This window comes from Amblyomma americanum, chromosome 5, assembly GCF_052857255.1.
Source record: "Amblyomma americanum isolate KBUSLIRL-KWMA chromosome 5, ASM5285725v1, whole genome shotgun sequence".
Taxonomy (NCBI): Eukaryota; Metazoa; Arthropoda; class Arachnida; order Ixodida; family Ixodidae; genus Amblyomma; species Amblyomma americanum.
In genome coordinates, this window is record NC_135501.1 from 121652114 (window position 1) to 121670429 (window position 18316).

The 18316-nt window shown below is 45.6% G+C and overlaps 1 protein-coding gene across 1 annotated transcript in view; it reads right to left on the reverse strand.

Moving 5' to 3' along the window:
* Positions 1–1613: 1613 nt before the first annotated feature.
* LOC144132647 (monocarboxylate transporter 4-like) overlaps positions 1614–18316 on the reverse strand; it is an 88842-nt gene continuing 72139 nt past the window's right edge. The window contains exon 5 of the mRNA XM_077665214.1: positions 1614–1636. Coding sequence (XP_077521340.1) covers positions 1629–1636 — 8 coding nt within the window. The 3' untranslated portion in view covers positions 1614–1628. The remainder of the gene's footprint in view (positions 1637–18316) is intronic.

Below are 18316 nucleotides of genomic sequence, written 5' to 3' on the forward strand. Positions count from 1 at the left end.
ATTATTTGTTTTTGTTTTAACAGGACAGCGTTAAAGGCCCCGTTATCCAGAAAATGCGGTGTCATCGATGGCGTTGTTAAATAAAAATCACGAGCATGACAACAGCCGGTGGTGCCCAGAGAGGAACCTAGGAGGTAGGTGTGCCACTTAGGTCACTTAGCGTACTCACAACCTGCCACACGGATAGTGAGCAAACTATCCACCGTGCCAGGTGGCTGGTCACTCTGGAAGAACAACATGCCCCGCAAAATGCCGACCACTGTAAGCATCTGTAAGCGCAGGGCAGTAGAGCGTCTCTTAACCTCTGCACCACTGCGCCAGGATGGGTATGAGGACTCCCACTGATCTATGAATATAATGTAAAGAATGATCTGCATATATCAGAATTAACCCAGTGCGCTATCCCGTCACACCCTCAAGAAGCAGCTGAAGTGTCCAGTCCAGTTTTTCCGTATTTCCTTGCTTTGTTTCTCTTTACAAGTATTCATACTGACTGTTCCAACAAAAACGCCTTTCGTGTGAGTAAGCGCTTCTAATGTGCGCCTTTCTTAGGTTTTTTTAAGTATTGAACCTGTCTATGAGGTGCACAAAAGATCCTCGGTGGATTTGTGAACGCGGTGCATCGACAGTGGTGCAACGGAGAGCGGAGCGCTGCGCGTGCCAGACCAGCATTGCGCATGTAAGCGTGCGAAGGGTGTGTGCGATGCGAGGGCGACAATGGAGGTATTGGTGAGCGCTACTAAAATACGGAAAGGGACGAACACACAAGACAAGCGCTTTCTAACAACTGTTTATTCTCTGAAGAAGCATGACTATATACAAATATTAACGCCAAATCTTACACAGAAGAGGGAAGAGCACACAATGCTGACAAGAGCGAATGAATGAAAAATATATAAAAATAAAATATTAACACGTGCCTTTAAAACAGCCGATGATTACTATTCCTGAGGTAGTTTCATTCAGTTTAATTGAATTTAGTTTAATTGAAGTAAACTTCCTAAGGAATAGTAATATTCGGCTGTTGTAAAGGCACGTGTTGATATTAAAATAGAAACCGACTGTTAGGTTTTCAACCGCAGCCCGAAGTTGTTTCATTACAGGTGCAGCCCATTTTTTCTTGTGCAAAATAACTTTTTCATTCAAGCTTTGCGTTTTAAATATCCGTACTTTAATTCCGCATACTTTCTATATTCTACTTTTTTGCCATTGAACAAAGGAGAAACACAAGACCCACTAACCTTAATTTTACCAAGTTTACAAAAAATCGGGACATGCGAGCCTAGAGAAATTTGAAACAAAAGATTTTACTGATGTTCAGTTTGTGTTGATGAGTTGAGTGACGACCCAGCATCCGTGACCCAAGCGTCGTGAATATTTTCCGTAGCTCCCAAAGAGATGCAAGTTCTGCAGAAAATGATAGGCCGCACTTCCTGGCCCCTGTTGACCGCATATTCGTGGACGATGCCATAGAAGAGAACACCCATGGCTTTATGGGAAATCGTCCTCATGAACATCACCCAGCTCAGGAAGTCGGCCGTCATCCAGCTCAAACTGGAGTCAGCCCCAAACCGTCTGTCTTCCTTGAGATGAGCCAGAGTGAGTGCCATGACTGGCCTCCCCAAGTTCTAAAGAACTGCAGAGTGAAGACACAATGGCCGTAAAAGCACGATAAAAAGTTAACGTAAGCGCGGTTTGTAGCATTGCCTTTACCAATTTTATATGCGATAGAAAAATTCAACACCTTAACTCCGCCTCCAAATATACTTTGCGATTTCGTACCGTCCAACTGAATCGCCGAGATCTGTAATATTCTCATCATAGTGATGTTTTGCAATGCCTGAAATTGTGGCAGTCTTCTCACGTTATACTGGGTGCAGCTGCGTGATTAAGATATGTTGTCAGGGGTTCACCTTTTTCACCTATTTCTATCTTTTAGCGGCTACAGCCACAATAAAGATCTGCCTGCATTTCAACAGCTCAAGCGTGACTATTATACAAGCAGGCAATAGTAACAAAAAAACATAATAATATCACTGCAGAAGAATAAACAATCATCAGATTGTCTTAACTAACAAACCGAGGCGCCCATTCAAATCTGTCGTTAAAGAGTTTTCATAAATGACTCAGCAGCTCTTGCACGCCGATAAATTCAGTTCAACACGCTAGCCAACTCACTAATTCAAAAAAATTACGCATAATTCGCATTTTCGTTTTTTGTGCAAAGCTTTGGCACAATTATTTCCTTTCAGGTTTTTTCTTTACAATTTAGTTATTCAGCCCACACCACTTTGTTTCCTCGATTTTCATCCCGATTTTCTTAAGGGCTCTCAAAATATGTGATTTTCTTTTTCGCTCAAATTCCTCTATATTTATGACCCGCTTGAGATAAACCAGGATGAGTTTTTTTTTCTGTTTGGATCTGCTCCAAACCCTGCTCCAAACCCTGACCATTCCCCCCCATATGTATGTGCCATCGTATTTCAGGCAACAACTGTTTCATCCGACATGTCGTTCATTCATAGAAACAAGCAATCAGAACACCTAAGCGCAAAGTACAAAATAAAAATGTGTGCCAATTTATAAGTTTTTTTTTCCATTCTTTGTCCCTCTCTGGTCTTTTCTCAACTATTTTGTAAGTTAGAGGTCACCTCCTATCTACTTATTATTCTCAATTGAACAACCCCGCACGCAACTCCTGCGCTTTCTGCTGTGCTCCCTTTAAAAAAATGCACTTTGAAACCATGAAATATTGGTAAAATATATCGAATTTCTGATTATTCGCAATTGTTTCGATGTGGGGTCCTCCATCAACGCTATTCCGCCTGAATTTCTTTATTGCGGCTCTGTTTCGCCTCCTCTAAATTTTCATAGGCCGATCCTGGACAAGGGATATTTTTCAGGCTCGCATTTTTGTTGTTTCTCATTCTATGGTCTAAGAAGAGTTCAATTTTTAAAGAGTAACACACTACCCTCATGGGATATGTTCTGAACAGTACATATTATGATAATGCCAGAATTAAGTAACTGAACTCAGCAGCGTCTTTTTTTTTTTACCGCTCAACAGTCAAAAACATTTTCTTGGCGCACTTGGCGTTGTAAACGTTGGATATAAGTTCCACTAAAGCTTTGTTTCCATGCAGAACGTTTCCAGTCTGAATCATGATTGCAGCACAAAACAAGACGTGCAGAGGAAGAGTGCATAACATGGATAGCGTCGGTGGCGTCCGCTCTTTGTTTCTCTGGGCTTTTCGCCGTGGATCATGATGTATAATGTAACTGGCCACTAAATAGTCCAGTCGAGTACGTGCAGCGTCCGCAGCGCACATTACAGTTCTATCCGCGTGTCCGATGTACACCACCTCTATTTGGGACGCCACCATCCAGAGAGTAAGAGGTTTAGTGCACATAAAATTAAAGGATAGGCTGATAGCTGGCTGTGCTGAGTGGCTTATGTTTGTTAAGGAGAGAGTAAAGCTCTCGCTTAAAATGGTATAACCGCTCTAGTCGGGGCTGATTTTGCGCACCGTGGTAAGGGGCTGTCTGGAATTATATGAAGGCATTCCGTCATGAATGTCTGTATTTGCGAGAAGAGAATGCACTTGCGGAAGTAACGGTGCTTCACAACCGGCGCACTTTGCTTCAGCACATTCTCGTCGAAAAAAAAGAACAATGATACTATGCTCAGATATCTAATGAAACCGGAAGCTTAGCACCTTGTGAACTCAACTTTTGAGATTACAGCGTCTAAAAAACCTGGCCAGCCTTTTTGAGCTCAAGCGAACAAAGGAAAAGCTCGCCAGTAGGAAGCGCTCTTGAGTAGCTCACTCGTTCAGAGGCCCCTTTGACCATACCAAACCACTTCCTCAACTTCTGCACAGATGTCGGTCGTCATCGAAGAAATTTTTCTGTTGTTATTAGAGCACAAATTACCCCCCCCCCCCCGTGCCTTGTTCGCATTCGCTCGTATTACACCGGTTTGGTTCGCAAGCACACTGTGCCGTCTCGCAGCAAAATACACGGCGCGAAAAGAACTTCGAGGCTATCTCTACATCCAGATAAATGGATTAGATAAAGCACTGCAACAAATTTCCAGAAAACTAGCACCTGATGCATCACAAACGATTAAAGCAAAACGCGGTAGCTCCGCACGAATACTACGACGTTACGAGCCGACGTTAAGGAAGTTGACCTAAGCATCTCATTCAAAGTTTTGTGTGTTATCAGGCTACGCTGCGCATATTTCAAACATTACCTCAGGATAACATCTATCGTTATAAAACTAAGAACTCAGCAAGAATTGTTTTGCTAGCCACGCTCCCATCAAGCCAACTTCAAACACTGAAAGGTTTATTTATGAAGCGCAGTAGAACTTTCTTGAGGGCTAGTTGGTTCATTCCAGATAAAAGGTAGAACTCATACTGAGCTTGTGCTGTCTTTTTCGTTCCTCTTTCACTTGTCCTGCTCCACTCGTGCAGTCCTACCTATTGTAGGAGGCGCACCTTTACCTTTCCTAGAGATTAACTTAATTCATGCTTACCTAAAGCCCCCCTTACCGCGTTCAAAAGAGGAATTTTTAATACGCAGGCGGTGGTGTCACCGAACGAGCCCTGCATCTTGCTGCGGAAACAAATTCATCTCGCCTAAGCAGAAATGCTAAGCTACCACGTGTTCATTTTGTGAGAAATACGGAGAAATGCCAACTCTTGGACTAGGCGTTTAGAGACAGTTTGGGGTTATAGGGCCCTGGGTAATGTGTTTGTTCTTTAATCATGCTCGTTCAGGTTTGGTAGTAATAAAATATTATTATTTCAGATCAGTTCGATGTGAAATCGCGAAAACGGAAATGTTTTGCGTGCCATGAGACCAAAGCGTCTTTAGTGATCTGAAGAACGTTAAGAACTCGCGCGGGAAATTTATCTCTAAAAAGAAAAATCTTCCGAGGAATGAGTCTTGAAATGAGGCTTGCAATGTTGTAAACTGGCTTCAATGCAAAACATTCCTTAGAACAGGCATCGTTTTTACCGCAGACGAGATGTCGCAGATGCGAATAACGGCAACATTTTTCATCCATTTCAATATGTTTTGCCAAGGGCACACACTAGAACACATTGCTATTGTGCCGTTTTTTTGTGGACTACACCCGCAATGTATAAAGCGCCATCAGGTAAAAACGAAGGGGTAGGTAAAGGTACAGCGAAGCTCAGCGCTCGCCCTTTTTTATTCGATTTCTGTTGTCACACGGTTGTTCAAATGGCGATTTCAATAAAGTAAGCTTACTTGATCTCTACCAGGCGTCTTCCAGACTTGAACCACTGTCTTCCTACAGCAGATACCATTTCTATTGCCAAGCAAATACGCAGCTTCACTGCACAGGCGCGAAAGAAGTGCTTACTACTCGATAACTGCACATCACACTGGCACATTTTACCTCATATGACGACCACTCTTCTTCCGAGTTTCTGTAAACTCCAAGCACTTTGGATTTCTCTTGAAAATGCCTCGCGTAGCAATAACGGTACCGACTGCGAAGGCAGCTCCTACCGACAGACGTGAATGCGCTACGCTCAGTGCGAATGAAGCAGTCTTGACTGACTGCTGTAGCGACACCAGTCGAAACTGTAGAAAAAAGTATAGACCAACCACATGTAAAATCGGTAAGCTTCACAGATATCCCCACCGACCACTTAAGCTACAGGTCTGCGCCCTGAAAGTCGCGATTCTTTGACAGAGTCAAGGAAGTGTACAAATAATAGTATAAGGTATACCATGTACGGCGAAGCGGTGGTCTTCGGAGTAATATCGAGCTTCTGAGCCCCCTTTCTGCACTAAAATATTATTGGTTCGAACTCCTCATATATATATATAAGGCGACCGTGGCGGGAATCGAACCCACTACCTTAAGGTCAGAAGCGCATACCACAGTTATAAATTTTAGCCTAAAGGCAAAAAACTGAGGAGGTTAACCCCACATTTCAGACTGCTTAGGTACGGATTGAAAATGAAATGCTTTCATTGATTTTTTACGCGACAAAATTGTTTCCTCTAAACCCGACAGTATTTAATAAACATCCACGCTTGATATTTCTTTCATAGACCAGAGAAAATGTGTCACGGTTAAGCCTTGCCAAGCACGAAATATTGTGAGAGAGCAAAGTTTTTTGCAGGTGGACACCACCGCCATGTATCTGAAAGCTTGATTGAGTATCCGCATGCCCAGGGAGCCAGTTATGAGCGTTTTAAACATTTTTATTGTCAATGCGAGTCCACCTAATGTACGGCTGCGGTCAATGCTCCAATGTCGCTTTTCTGCACCAGTGTTGCCCTCGACAACGTATGCAGTGGACATCTCTATCACTGCCGCAACATAGCCCAAATCTCAAATATTAATATGATAGTAGTATAGTTGAAGAAGAAGAATATGTGCAGTGCACAGCGTGGGAGTGTGTTGAAGTTTAACACAAGTCGGGTCCAGCTGCTGCGATAGATAGCGGAAGAGGTAGCCGTTCTGAATGGCTGTGTCTTGAAATGTTCCTAGCTGCAAACAGCGCATCCGCCGTTGGCCGAGATCTACCGACACCTGAAGTTGCCGCGGACTCGTACAAAGTTGTTCTCCCTCGACTTTATCCCGGTAATGTCCTCAACACCGTCCTTCTGCAGGCTGACCTCAACGGTCGCTCATGCCGTGCTCCCAAATTCCGAGACGCGCTGCCGCAGATCCTCGACCTCCGTGAGATTCTATGTATTGGCCACTATCAAATGAGCCAGGTTTGGATGATCACCTGAGAGAGCAGTTCCTCAAAAAAGAAGCTTATTGACAAAGCACAGTTCCGCGTCAAAGGCGTAAGATGTATCGTGTTTGACCCGGACACTAAAATCGTGAAGCTTAAGCGTCTTTGGCTCCCGCGCTAAATGGAGCACCGAATAAATGTGGTAGCTTGGGAGCCTTTCGGAACTGTACAAACTATAGAGCGTGAAAAGTGGCGGCGCCCCTGAATGGCGCACATGGAAACAGCGAACCCCGAAATCTCGCTCACGCTTAAGGACGGAGTGTCAGCAAGTTCAATTCCTCACACGTGTAACGTTTTCGGGGTACAAGCTATAGTTGTGATCCCAGGCAGGCCTCCGCTCTGTCTTCGTTGTAGCCGTGTGGGCCATGTACGGCGTCCGTGTTGTGCGCCTCAATGCACCCTGTGCCGACGCTTTGGGCGCAGAGTAGACAACTGTGTCATGATTTATGCTGACAGGTTCGCCAGTGCAACTGGGCACATGAGGATGAAGTGGTGTCAGAGCACATTATGGATCTGTCGGATGCTTTAGAAGCGTCGGGTGCACCCAGTCATGAGCTCCCAATAGATGATGGACCAAATACTCCTGCTCCAATTAACGGCAAGGGACCGCCTTCAAGTACGGACAAACAGAAAACCCCGTCTCCGGAACCAAACCCAAACCCACCGGACGCGGGTCTGCCTGCGCCTGGTACTTTGAGTCCTGTGTTTGCTGCTCTGAAGCCATGTCACCCAGTGATCCCAAGAGCCGGGCACCCCTTCTCTAGAGTCAGTGCAGGCGCTCCAGCCAGTGAATATGCTACATGTATTTTTCGCCGGCGATGCCCCTTCGCCTCAGAAGTGCAGCAGTGTGTCGCCTGAAGTGACACTTCAGGCGACACGCTAGTGTGTTCGGTGCCCCGTCGGCTGTTAGCATTGTTGAGAGCGACGCGGTCCACTCGGCTTCATGGACAGAAACCTTGGCTGTCTCTGAAGAGACGATGGACAGCAGCGCGCCTTTGAATCATCCTGCATATCATGAGGAGTGTTTCGGTGGCATTGAGCAGAAGGCACCAGGTGTGGTGGCATTCGTAAGGGTAACCTCGAAACGAAGAGCGATATCTGCCCTTCACGCCGTCGATTTGCAGGCGTGCCAGCCAACCACATGGGATGGTGTTCAATATGACAAGCACCAAAAATAGCGGGCGTCGCAGCATTTCAGGTCGCTACCCTCCACATTAGGGGTTTGCATAACCGTCGAAGGAAACAACAATTACGGCATGTTTTAAAGAAATGAGGTGTGAGTGCGGCAGCCATCCAGGAAGCAAAACTGTCCTATGATGAGGAGCTGAATCTGCTCTCCAGCCTTTTTTGCCAAATTCAATGTTATCGTTAGTCACTCCAGAGGCTTATCAACAGGGTGCATGCTGTTCGTGGCCAACACACTGGGAATTACTGTCGTGTCGTATCATACAGATGATAACGGGAGACCTATCTGCTTTGACCTCCCAATTTCGGGTGTACAGTGGCGAATTATTTGTGTTCATGCTCCTGTGAAGCAGCGAGAGAGAAGGCTACTTTTCCTGTCACTAGTCGAAGATTTGTGCGCTGATCGTAAAATTATGTTGTTGGGTGATCTCAATGATGTTTGTTGGGATGAAGATTGAGCAGTTTTAAGCAAGCGTTATGACCCTAGTGCTGATTTACTTGCTTATTTGGTATGCGAATACAATCTGATGGGTGTTGCGCAATATACGGGACATAATAATCATTTCACTCATTTTCTGTGCTCCTTTAGTGTCCGGCTTTACAGGATTTACGTTTCCGCGTGCATGTTAGCCAGCGTTTTTGTTTACTGGCTACGGCCCATGTTCTTCAGTGATCACAGCATGGTGTCTCTTCGGATAGGCAGGTACAGTCGGCACATACTCTATCCTCGATGGGAGCTGAGGAAGTTTAATAGCTGTTTGCGCTCAAGTGTAGTCTTCAAACGTGCTGTATTTACTAGCTTGAACGACAGATGGTCACGTGTTGATCTCTCAGTTTTTGCAAAAATGGGACTTATTTAACCAAGAAACAAAAAACTTCGCTTTTGAGGCCTCAGCTAGAACCGCGCTTTTGAAGAGACATCACCTTCAAGAGCTCGACCGTATTTTGGTTGAGCTACATGAGTTAGAGAGGATTAGCCCAAATGTCTATGTGGAATATGTCACTGCTGTAGAAGCAAAGCTTCAGCAGTTTGAAACTGAAAGATGCAAGGGGGTATTGATAAGGTCTAGGTCCCGTAGGTTTTTGGATGAGTAACCATCTCGTCGGGCCCTGAGTGATGAAAGGCAGACTGCTCTTGCTAATTAAATGTTGGAAATTCAGTATGGTGGTTGCACATACAGCGATACCTCTGGTATTACTGATGCTTTCTTTGACTATTTTCGGAAGCTTTTAGGGAACTGTGTGGATATAAATGCTAGATCAGATTACAGTTTTTATTCGAAGCCTTTCCTCGCCTTGATGATGAGCAGCGCGCTGTAGTGGAGGGTGCTATCACTTTGGACGCACTTAAATCTGCGATTTCTGATCTCACGGTTGAGAAATCTCTTGGACCAGCTAGTATTACTAGTGAGCTGTATAAACCCTTTTCCAATTGCATAGCGTCTGTTTTTAAGGACGTTTTCCAGGCTCCTTATGATGTTGGGTTTTGCCCCCACTTTCTATTCTGGACATACTATATTAATTCCAAAAAGCACAGATACAGATCGGTTAAGTACAGTTGAGGAATTTTGCAATTTCTCTCTGCAGTGCAGACTACCAACTTTTTGAAAAGGTTCTTTGCAATCGTCTGTTGCTAGTGGCCGCTGACTAAGTAGGCACGCGTCAGGTCTGTGGCATCAGAGGCCGCAGGATCCAAATCCATATTCATATTGCACGTTCAGTATTGGATGCAGTATCAGATGAGACCAGACAAGTAGCCCTAATTCAGATTGACCTTGCCAAGAGATTTCATAAGGATCGTCAGGATATCTTTTTTTCGGTCTTTGAGCATGGAAATATGGCAGTTGTTTCCTTTAGTGGCAAATACTGTGCTATAAGGAGTCTTATACAAGGCTAATTGTTAACCAAGAGCTAACCACACCTATTCCATTGAAATTATATGTTCGCCAAATCTCTTCATTATCACCTTTGTTGTTTGCCCTATATGTTGAACCCCTTTGCCTCAGTACTAATAACAGCTCGACTATCCGTGGTTTCTCTCTGCCGCAATATGAAATTAAGGTTTCAGCCTATGCAGGTGATGTCGCCCCCTTGTGTTCTAACAAAAAGAGTGTGTTTGAGGCATTACGTTTGACTGAACAGTTTTGTGAGATATCGATGTGGCTCTTAATTTGGATAAATCGAAAGGGTTTTGGTTGGGTCATTGGGGTATAACGTCAAATCATTTTGGTGGCATAAGCTAGGACAGCGGAAACCTTCAGCACCTAGGGGTTCCTCTTCACGAAATTCTCAACAGGGGAGCCTACTGGGATTCACATATAAACTCTATGAGGCGACAAACCCACGCTCGGATGGGTAGGGATATGTCAGTGCTTGCACGGGCTCAAGTCTGCAACTTTTTTATTTGCAAAACTTGCCTTAGTGCTGCAGGTTATCCACTGTTCACAGGAAGAAAGTGCAGCTGTTGCACAGAAAATTTGCTACCTTCCTATAGCGTTCCAATGGAAACCCATGCGTCGTGATAACCTATTCCTTTCTTTAGAGTCTGGTGGAATAGGCCTTGTTCACTAATTCGTGTGTCATCTTGTTTCGCGTCTGTTATCTCTTTCAACTCCTTAAACCACCCTTTTTGAGTAGCTACACTTATCAGGCGCGTAAGTGCTCGTTTGCCTTTCTTATTCTTACCGACTGGACACAGTTGTGAGGGGTCTTTATGGGGATCCCTTAAGGGTGTGGCTGACACCTTGAATTTCCTCGCTGTGCACTTTTCTTTAGACTACCTCTATAGCCTCTCCAGAAGGCAGATGACTCGGGCAGTTACAGTCTACTTGTTCCTGTACCGTTCTATCGGCAACCTTTTCTGGAGTTCCTTGGCACCAGTATTTTAAAACGTGTTTGGCGAATGAGCATTTCTTCTGCTGCAAAAAACATTGTTCTTCAAACGGCACGCATCCACGCTGCCTGTGGAGGCATGGCTTCATGCTAAAGAGTTTCTTGCGCCATGGACGATGAATTGCCGCCTGTACAGTACACCACAGACAACTGACCATTGTTTTTTTCTCTGCATTGATGCTATGTTCTTCTGCGAGATTTTACAACGGACACTTAAGAAGGACATCGACATCACACCCTACAGTATCTGTTTTTGCGCGTGGAGAGAAACTTTTTTGTGCCATATGATCTCTTTATGCTCTTGGGACTGTTTAGTCTCTGGAAGAATCGCATGATGGACCACCACGCCGAATCACCTCGGTAGTCGAAATATTTGTTTCGAGAACAACTCGCTTTGGTGCGGGGAGTATATGCTGCCCTGGAAGAGCCGCCGAGCTGGCTGCCCTATCTGGATGCGTGTGTGTGCTTCGTAGACTTTTCACGTTTTGGATCGTGGGGTTGTGCAGGGGTATGCAGGCCTGCTCTCTGTGGCGTAAGCATGCTTAGCTTTTTCTTTTCGGCACTCTTTCTATGCAATAAAAAAATTCTGTTATAGACTAGTGCTCTCGCGCAGTGGTCAGCGAAGCTGACCTGTTCGAGCCGCCTCGGGTTCAAATCCCAGTCGCGGATATTTATTTGATTTCTTTTTATTCACTGACTTAACTTTACACAAACCGACCAACATCGCAAGACCTTGCTCGACGTTTACCCATCGGAACAGAGCTTTAGCACTTATAAACCAATATGGGGTGCTCCGCTACGTTCGTCGTACAGTACTAGAGTAACTCTTTCTAAACTTCACTTGTTCAAATCGTTCAGTTTGACTTATAGCGCAAAGTGGCCCCTTCTGAGAAATCCTTGCCTCTTCTGGTCAAGCAAAACAAGTGGGTATGTTTCAAGAGGACTGTACTAGACGTTCGGAGTCGCTGTTTTTTGGCATCCGTATCAGGGAGTATTTTAAATTGTTCACAAATGCTATCAACACAGAGCGATCACGGCAAGCTCGGCGCCTTATAAGGGGTTCCCCTTTGACAGTGACCTTTCTGAACAACGACAGCGCTCTCACAATTACACAGCATCGATGCATGACTTTACAGGTACAAGCGACTCCAATTAAAAAAAAATATGACGCCCATTCGGGTTATTTTGGTTCACATCGAGACATTTTCTTCGACCAGTCCGAACTATCAACCGGTGCCGGTCTGTAGCTTTCGGTTCCACGTCGCACTTACTATTCACTGTTTTCCGGGGTTCTCTGAAATTCCTAGGCATGTTATAAACGATTCTGAGCCATACGCAATGTTCCGTACAATGATTTCTGTAAGACGGCCCGGGATAGCCTCGAAACTGCACTCTGCGTTATCGCACTTTTTTTTCTAACTGAAAATTTCCAACACAACTTGTGTCAGATTTAACACTCTCTTCTGACCTTCTAAGCACAAAACGCATTTTCTAGATTTTTATTTTTCTATTTCGTAATTTAAAATCTGATAAATATTCGTAATTCTCAAATTTTGCAAATTAAAACTTTTTCTTCGCAAGTAATATATATGCTTATTTATTCGTCTATAAAAGAAAATTTTTGTTAGTCCCGCTGTGAGACGCCGGAGTAATAAACAATTTTTAGCTTTTTTGGTAAAAAAGTTTTTCGCACACCACTCTTAACTCGTTTGTTACATGGCAGTGGGAAATTGTTAAAGGGACATTTGGGTGAGATAATTACGGCTTATATCCTGCTGAAAAACAACTTAAAAACGACGCACGAGTCCGAGGCAAACAAGGAAGAAGCGCTGCTTCAGAGCAATGAATTTGTCATGAAGAGCGCCAATCTATACTTCGAGAGCAGCTATGAAATTGCCAATTAATTCTAAGAAAATGGTGGGAACTCTTGAGCGCAAAGCAAGTGGTACTAATACCCAATCTTAAAAAACATTTTTTTTTTGTTTTTCAAGGCCAGGAGTTTTGTCGAGAGATGAATAATTTGCGCTGCGGAGAATTGGGACTCAATCGTTTCGCCATGACTTCTTCCCTTGGTATGTAGAAGCCAACAGGATTTTTTCCACAAATAATACTGTAGTTATTTGGTGCATCTCTAGATGCAGTGGCTGTTGTAGCATTGTAAGGCACGTCGTAAGAAACGTCCTGGTAGTTTCGTTGCTGTAGAATACTTGACAGCGTTTCATAGTTTCCCTAAACTAGCGGTTGTCCATTTCGCATATCTCGAAATTGGGATGCCATAGATGCGACGATCAATCTCTCAGTAACTGATGTCCCTAACCCTAGAAGTACCGTGATGGTGCCATAGCAGTTGAACACATACTCAGCAATTCTGGATACATACACATACACATACATTCCGGACACGCACTCAGCAATTCCGCAAAAGCATTTTTGAGCGGCAAACCGTTTATAAACGCAATTTTTTCTTATAATGTAAGATTTCAATATTTCAAAGCATTCCCTATTCTTTTTCTATGGCAGTCTTAACTGGTCGATGTGATCGATGGAAATATCTTAAAAGAAAGATGTTGCACATATCATAATAATAGATAATTACCTTCAGTAATATTTCAATAAATAATATTAATTGGTTTTTTGGGGAAAGAAAATGGCGCAGTATCTGTCTCATATATCATTGGACACCTGAACGGCGCCATAAGGGAATGGGAATGGAGGGAGCGAAAGAAGAAAGGAAGAAAGAGGTGCCGTAGTGGAGGGCTCCGGGATAATTTCGACCACCTGGGGATCTTTAACCTGCACTGACACCGCACAGCACAATAAAGGTGTGTTAGTTTTTCAATGTTCAACATTTTTGGCCCAAAAAGCTGGACTTCTTTTTCTTGAGTACATTTAAGGTGCCCTCTGGACGGTCGATACACCGATTTGAACAGCGTTTTCTATATATAGGCGCCGATTGGAAATATAAGTTTTTTTTTTAAGAAAATTATGGATGCAAGAAGCTTATCAGTGCTCGTCAAACAGAACGTCATGATGAAAAATTTTATTCTGTGAAAAACGGCAAAAAATGCGTTGTCCTACCCTCGCCGATTTATTCACAACTTTGCTTCAGTTGCTGCCCCCCTCACAGCGTTTCAAGGCGGGAACTCTGATATCTCTCTGTGGTTGCCAACGTGGGAATCCTGACGGTGCTGCTCATGCTTTGAGATTTCAACTCCACTGCTTCTATCAAAGTCTACAGCTCTTCGTCTGCAGGAATACGACATCTGGGTCGTATATCGCATCAGAAGCAAGCATCAAGACGCTAATGCTTTTTCCCAGCACGAACTTCTAGCCGAGATAGCCAGCCTTCCACATCATACGTCCATCCTCCGCCGCTGGCCATCAGCGACATACCTTCCAATGAATCTAATGGCCCATGGAAAGCTCCTGTTCTCAACTTCCTTTCTAAACCAGCAATGATATCTACCGCTGTGCCGTTCGCCGCCAAGCTTACCATTTCATGATTCGTGGTACCCTGCTTTATCGCAGGCGCTACAAATCAGGTGGCCGGAAGCGGTTGCGATTCATTCGTCAACATTTGCGCTCATAAATGCCCATCGCTCACTAACATCAGTGCGCACACGCGACAGTGGCCAAGACTTACACCAGAACACGACTTCATTGCTATATTGCCGCGAATCTCTGCAATGTGTGTTTGCTCATTCTTCAAAGCTGCCGTCACTCTGCTTAATGGCTTTGTTTACGATGCAAGACGCGACCAGATATGTCTCGATTTATCGCATCTAGGCAGAGCTAAATCGACGTAGTTCCAGAATGTTGTAGCAACTTTGCACGCTTTATCTCAAAAGTTCGCTATCAGCTTTAAACTGAGCACGGCCGAGAGCAGTGGACATTTCGTTAGACGACCATCGAGCACGCTTGTTGCTATGCCGCGACCGAGTTATTCAGTCAATTGTGGGCTCAAGTCAGCCCAAATGAAGGGTTTTGTTTAGACCGTCATTTTCGCCATCTTTATGCTCCCTGAATTGCAGTCACCACTTCGTGACATCTGGTGGAGGTGCTGGCTAGCCTTCTATGCTCCGGACGCCCCCTTCAAGTCATCACAACAGCCCTCTGCACTTCCCACCGGAGGAGGAGCAAGCAGTTAACCGCACCAGCAGACGTCTTCATGGAGAGGAGCCCGAGTTCGGGACCGTACCAGGCAGAGAAACGACGTTGCTACGAGCACCACTACCTCTCCAAAGATGTTCACACTCATCATACTGCAACTGCCGCGGGTGCCGCCAACTTTCATTGCACCCTTGACGAAGACCCCGAAGAATGGTTGGACCAATTTGAGCGCGTGGCATCATTCAACGAGTGGGATGATGCGGCACAAATTCGACACGTATTTTTCTCACTCGAGGGCTCAGCACGTATGCGGTACGAAAACCATGAGTCGCCTCTAAATACAGGAGAGCTATGCACGAAGGAACTTTGGAAGGTATTCACCAGTGTTGTGAGGAAGCTAAGAGCCGAACGACACCTCGAGTGCAGAATCCAGTTTCCGAAAGAGCCCGTCCGCGGTTACGTTGAAGAGATGAAGCGCCTTTTTCGCCGCACTGAGCCCGAGATGACCGAAGAAAACAGTAAGTTTTTAATGTGCGGCGTAAAAGAACAACTCTTTGGCAGCCTCGCCCGCCAGCGGCCAAAAACAGTCGACAAATACATGCAAGAAGCCTGCATGATCGAGAAGACCCTCGACGTCCGGGCTTGGCAGTACAACCGCCCTTCCTCTCTCTGCGTAATCCATCCGGACATGACGACCACTACAAGCGACAACTTCCGGGAAGTTATCCGGGAAATCGTCCGCGAGGAGCTACGCCGATTACTATCATCCTCCCCACAGCCGCTAGAAGTGCAACAGACACCTGGCACCCCGACGGCCACAGAACCTCAGGCCATGACCTACGCCGCTGCAATACGCATTCCTCAGCCCCAACCACAACCCCTACGTCCTCTCCGACATGAACAACTTGTTCCCGAACGCCACCTTCCTGCCACCGCCCGCCCATCCTATCAGCTACGCTCAAGCGCCAGGAAATGCGACGCCTGGAGGACTTCTGCAACCGGCCGTTGTGATTACATTACGGTGAGGCGGGCCATATTCTGCGTGAGTGGCCGTACCGTCGTATCGGTCTTCGAGGGTCCGCTGTTGACGCCCCATGACCAAGCTTCGGCCAACATCCGCAAGAAATCGACGAGTACCTGAGTCGAGAGGAGTGCCCGCTGAACTACCTTTCGCGCTCATCATCGCCGTCAACCTCGCGCTTTGCGTCGGCACGCCGCAGCTACGCAGCCGCGGTACGAGGAAGGTCTCCTAGCCTCCGTAGGGGAAACTAAGGACAGCAACCTCTGTAGGTGATGTTGCTCACGAGCGAAACGCCGAAGATACTCCACCGACCACGCCCCATGAAGACACTGCACACGCTACGCCGCATGAAGAAGCTGCACTCGCTGCACCGCGGCCGCACAAAATGACCACCCCGATCACGACACGACCTGCCTTCAATACGACGCCCCACCCAGAGAAGCTTCGACGACACGCCTCACCCGCGATTCGCATACGCGGCGAAGCCGTGACCCGCCGCCGAGGGCGACGTGCAATGCAAGAACCAGGGCCCAAATTACGGAACTCGCTCTAAAGTTATAGAGCACGACGTCAAAATGACGACAGCATGACAAGACGAGACGTCAACGCGTGACGAAACGCGGAATCAACCAATGGCTAGTAGGGTGCCGGCCCGGAAGCGTTTATTTGCACGACAGGAAGCCTATTTGCACGGCAAGGGGCCGTATGCTAACTTTTTTTACAAGAATACGCAGCGAATAAAATAAGTATTGTTTTATTCTTTCAAACAAACGTATTTCACTTTCACTGACATGAAGCAAAACAAGAACAATCACTTTTGCAAATAAGTACTTTCGTGGGTTACTTTTGTTGCCATGAGGGCGCGCTGACAGATGCAAACAGTGAACATGGCGGCCTTCAAGAAAACAGCTGATCCCACGGCTAGTAATGCTTTCTTACACGTCGTCTGAAATCACGGTTCTATTTGGTTGTCCTAAATGCGCGTATAGCACTTAGCGAAGCCAGTGAAGGCCACGGGCCTCCAGAAAGGAACCTGCAAGAACAGTCGGTACCGAAAATCGACGAAGACAACTTGAGGTAAGCCTGTGTTATTGGTTTAAAGATGCCATATACCAAGTATGTCATTGGGGTTCTGTTTCTTTTGCTTTAGGAAGCACAAGACGACCAATTAGCACGGTTTGTTGGGTAAAATAATTTTTTTGGCCTCATAAACGTCTGGCACGCGAATGATTCAGTTGGGAAGGGGCAAGAACAAAGCAAGGCGGTTGGGCGCACACTAACAACCTTGCTTATTTTAGTTCGTTCTTGGCTCTGCTACAAGTTGCTGCAGCGCAGCACACACATATGTTCCTGTAAAAACATATTATCCAGAACCCTGAACCAAGCTTTCTCCCTGTTGTTCCCTGCTTTCGAAAAACTAAACAGAAACTATTGCCTGTTTCCCCGCTGTGTTCGCTGCTGCATTGCTCTGCGCGGGAATTCTAGTCTCGAAATGGCGCCAACACGGAGAATGCCGAGCGAGCAAGAGCTTATCTTAATAGAGTTTATGGAGAGCCATTCGCTCTTGGCTCGGGCTTCTGCTGATCTCACAAATTCATACACAGCTTTTAAAAAGCGCGAGCTGTGGAACCAGCTCGCGTCGATACTCAACAACGAGGGGCCGGCCGTCAAGACCACCGACGGTTGGCGGCACCTTTGGCATGTTCTTTGCTGCAGAAAAAGGGCAGAATTGGCGCGCCTAAACCAAGAGGGCAGGTGAGTCCTTCAAAGTCATTCTGTGAAATGCCACTTGAACAAACCTTGCCGCATCCTATCGTAGGCACACCGGAGGAGGCCTGCTTGGTGGCCGAGGAGGCCGTATTATCACCCTTGTAGGCACGGCCAGTACCACGGGCGTCGGGCCGTCGGGCCGTCGTTCTTCGATGGTGAGGCAACTGAGGTGGGTGTGCACTGTAGTAGTAGTAGTAGTAGTAGTAGTAGTAGTAGTAGTAGTAGTAGTAGTAGTAGTAGTAGTAGTAGTAGTAGTAGTAGTAGTAGTAGTAGTAGTAGTAGTAGTAGTAGTAGTAGTAGTAGTAGTAGTAGTAGTAGTAGTAGTAGTAGTAGTAGTAGTAGTAGTAGTAGTAGTAGTAGTAGTAGTAGTAGTAGTAGTAGTAGTAGTAGTAGTAGTAGTAGTAGTAGTAGTAGTAGTAGTAGTAGTAGTAGTAGTAGTAGTAGTAGTAGTAGTAGTAGTAGTAGTAGTAGTAGTAGTAGTAGTAGTAGTAGTAGTAGTAGTAGTAGTAGTAGTAGTAGTAGTAGTAGTAGTAGTAGTAGTAGTAGT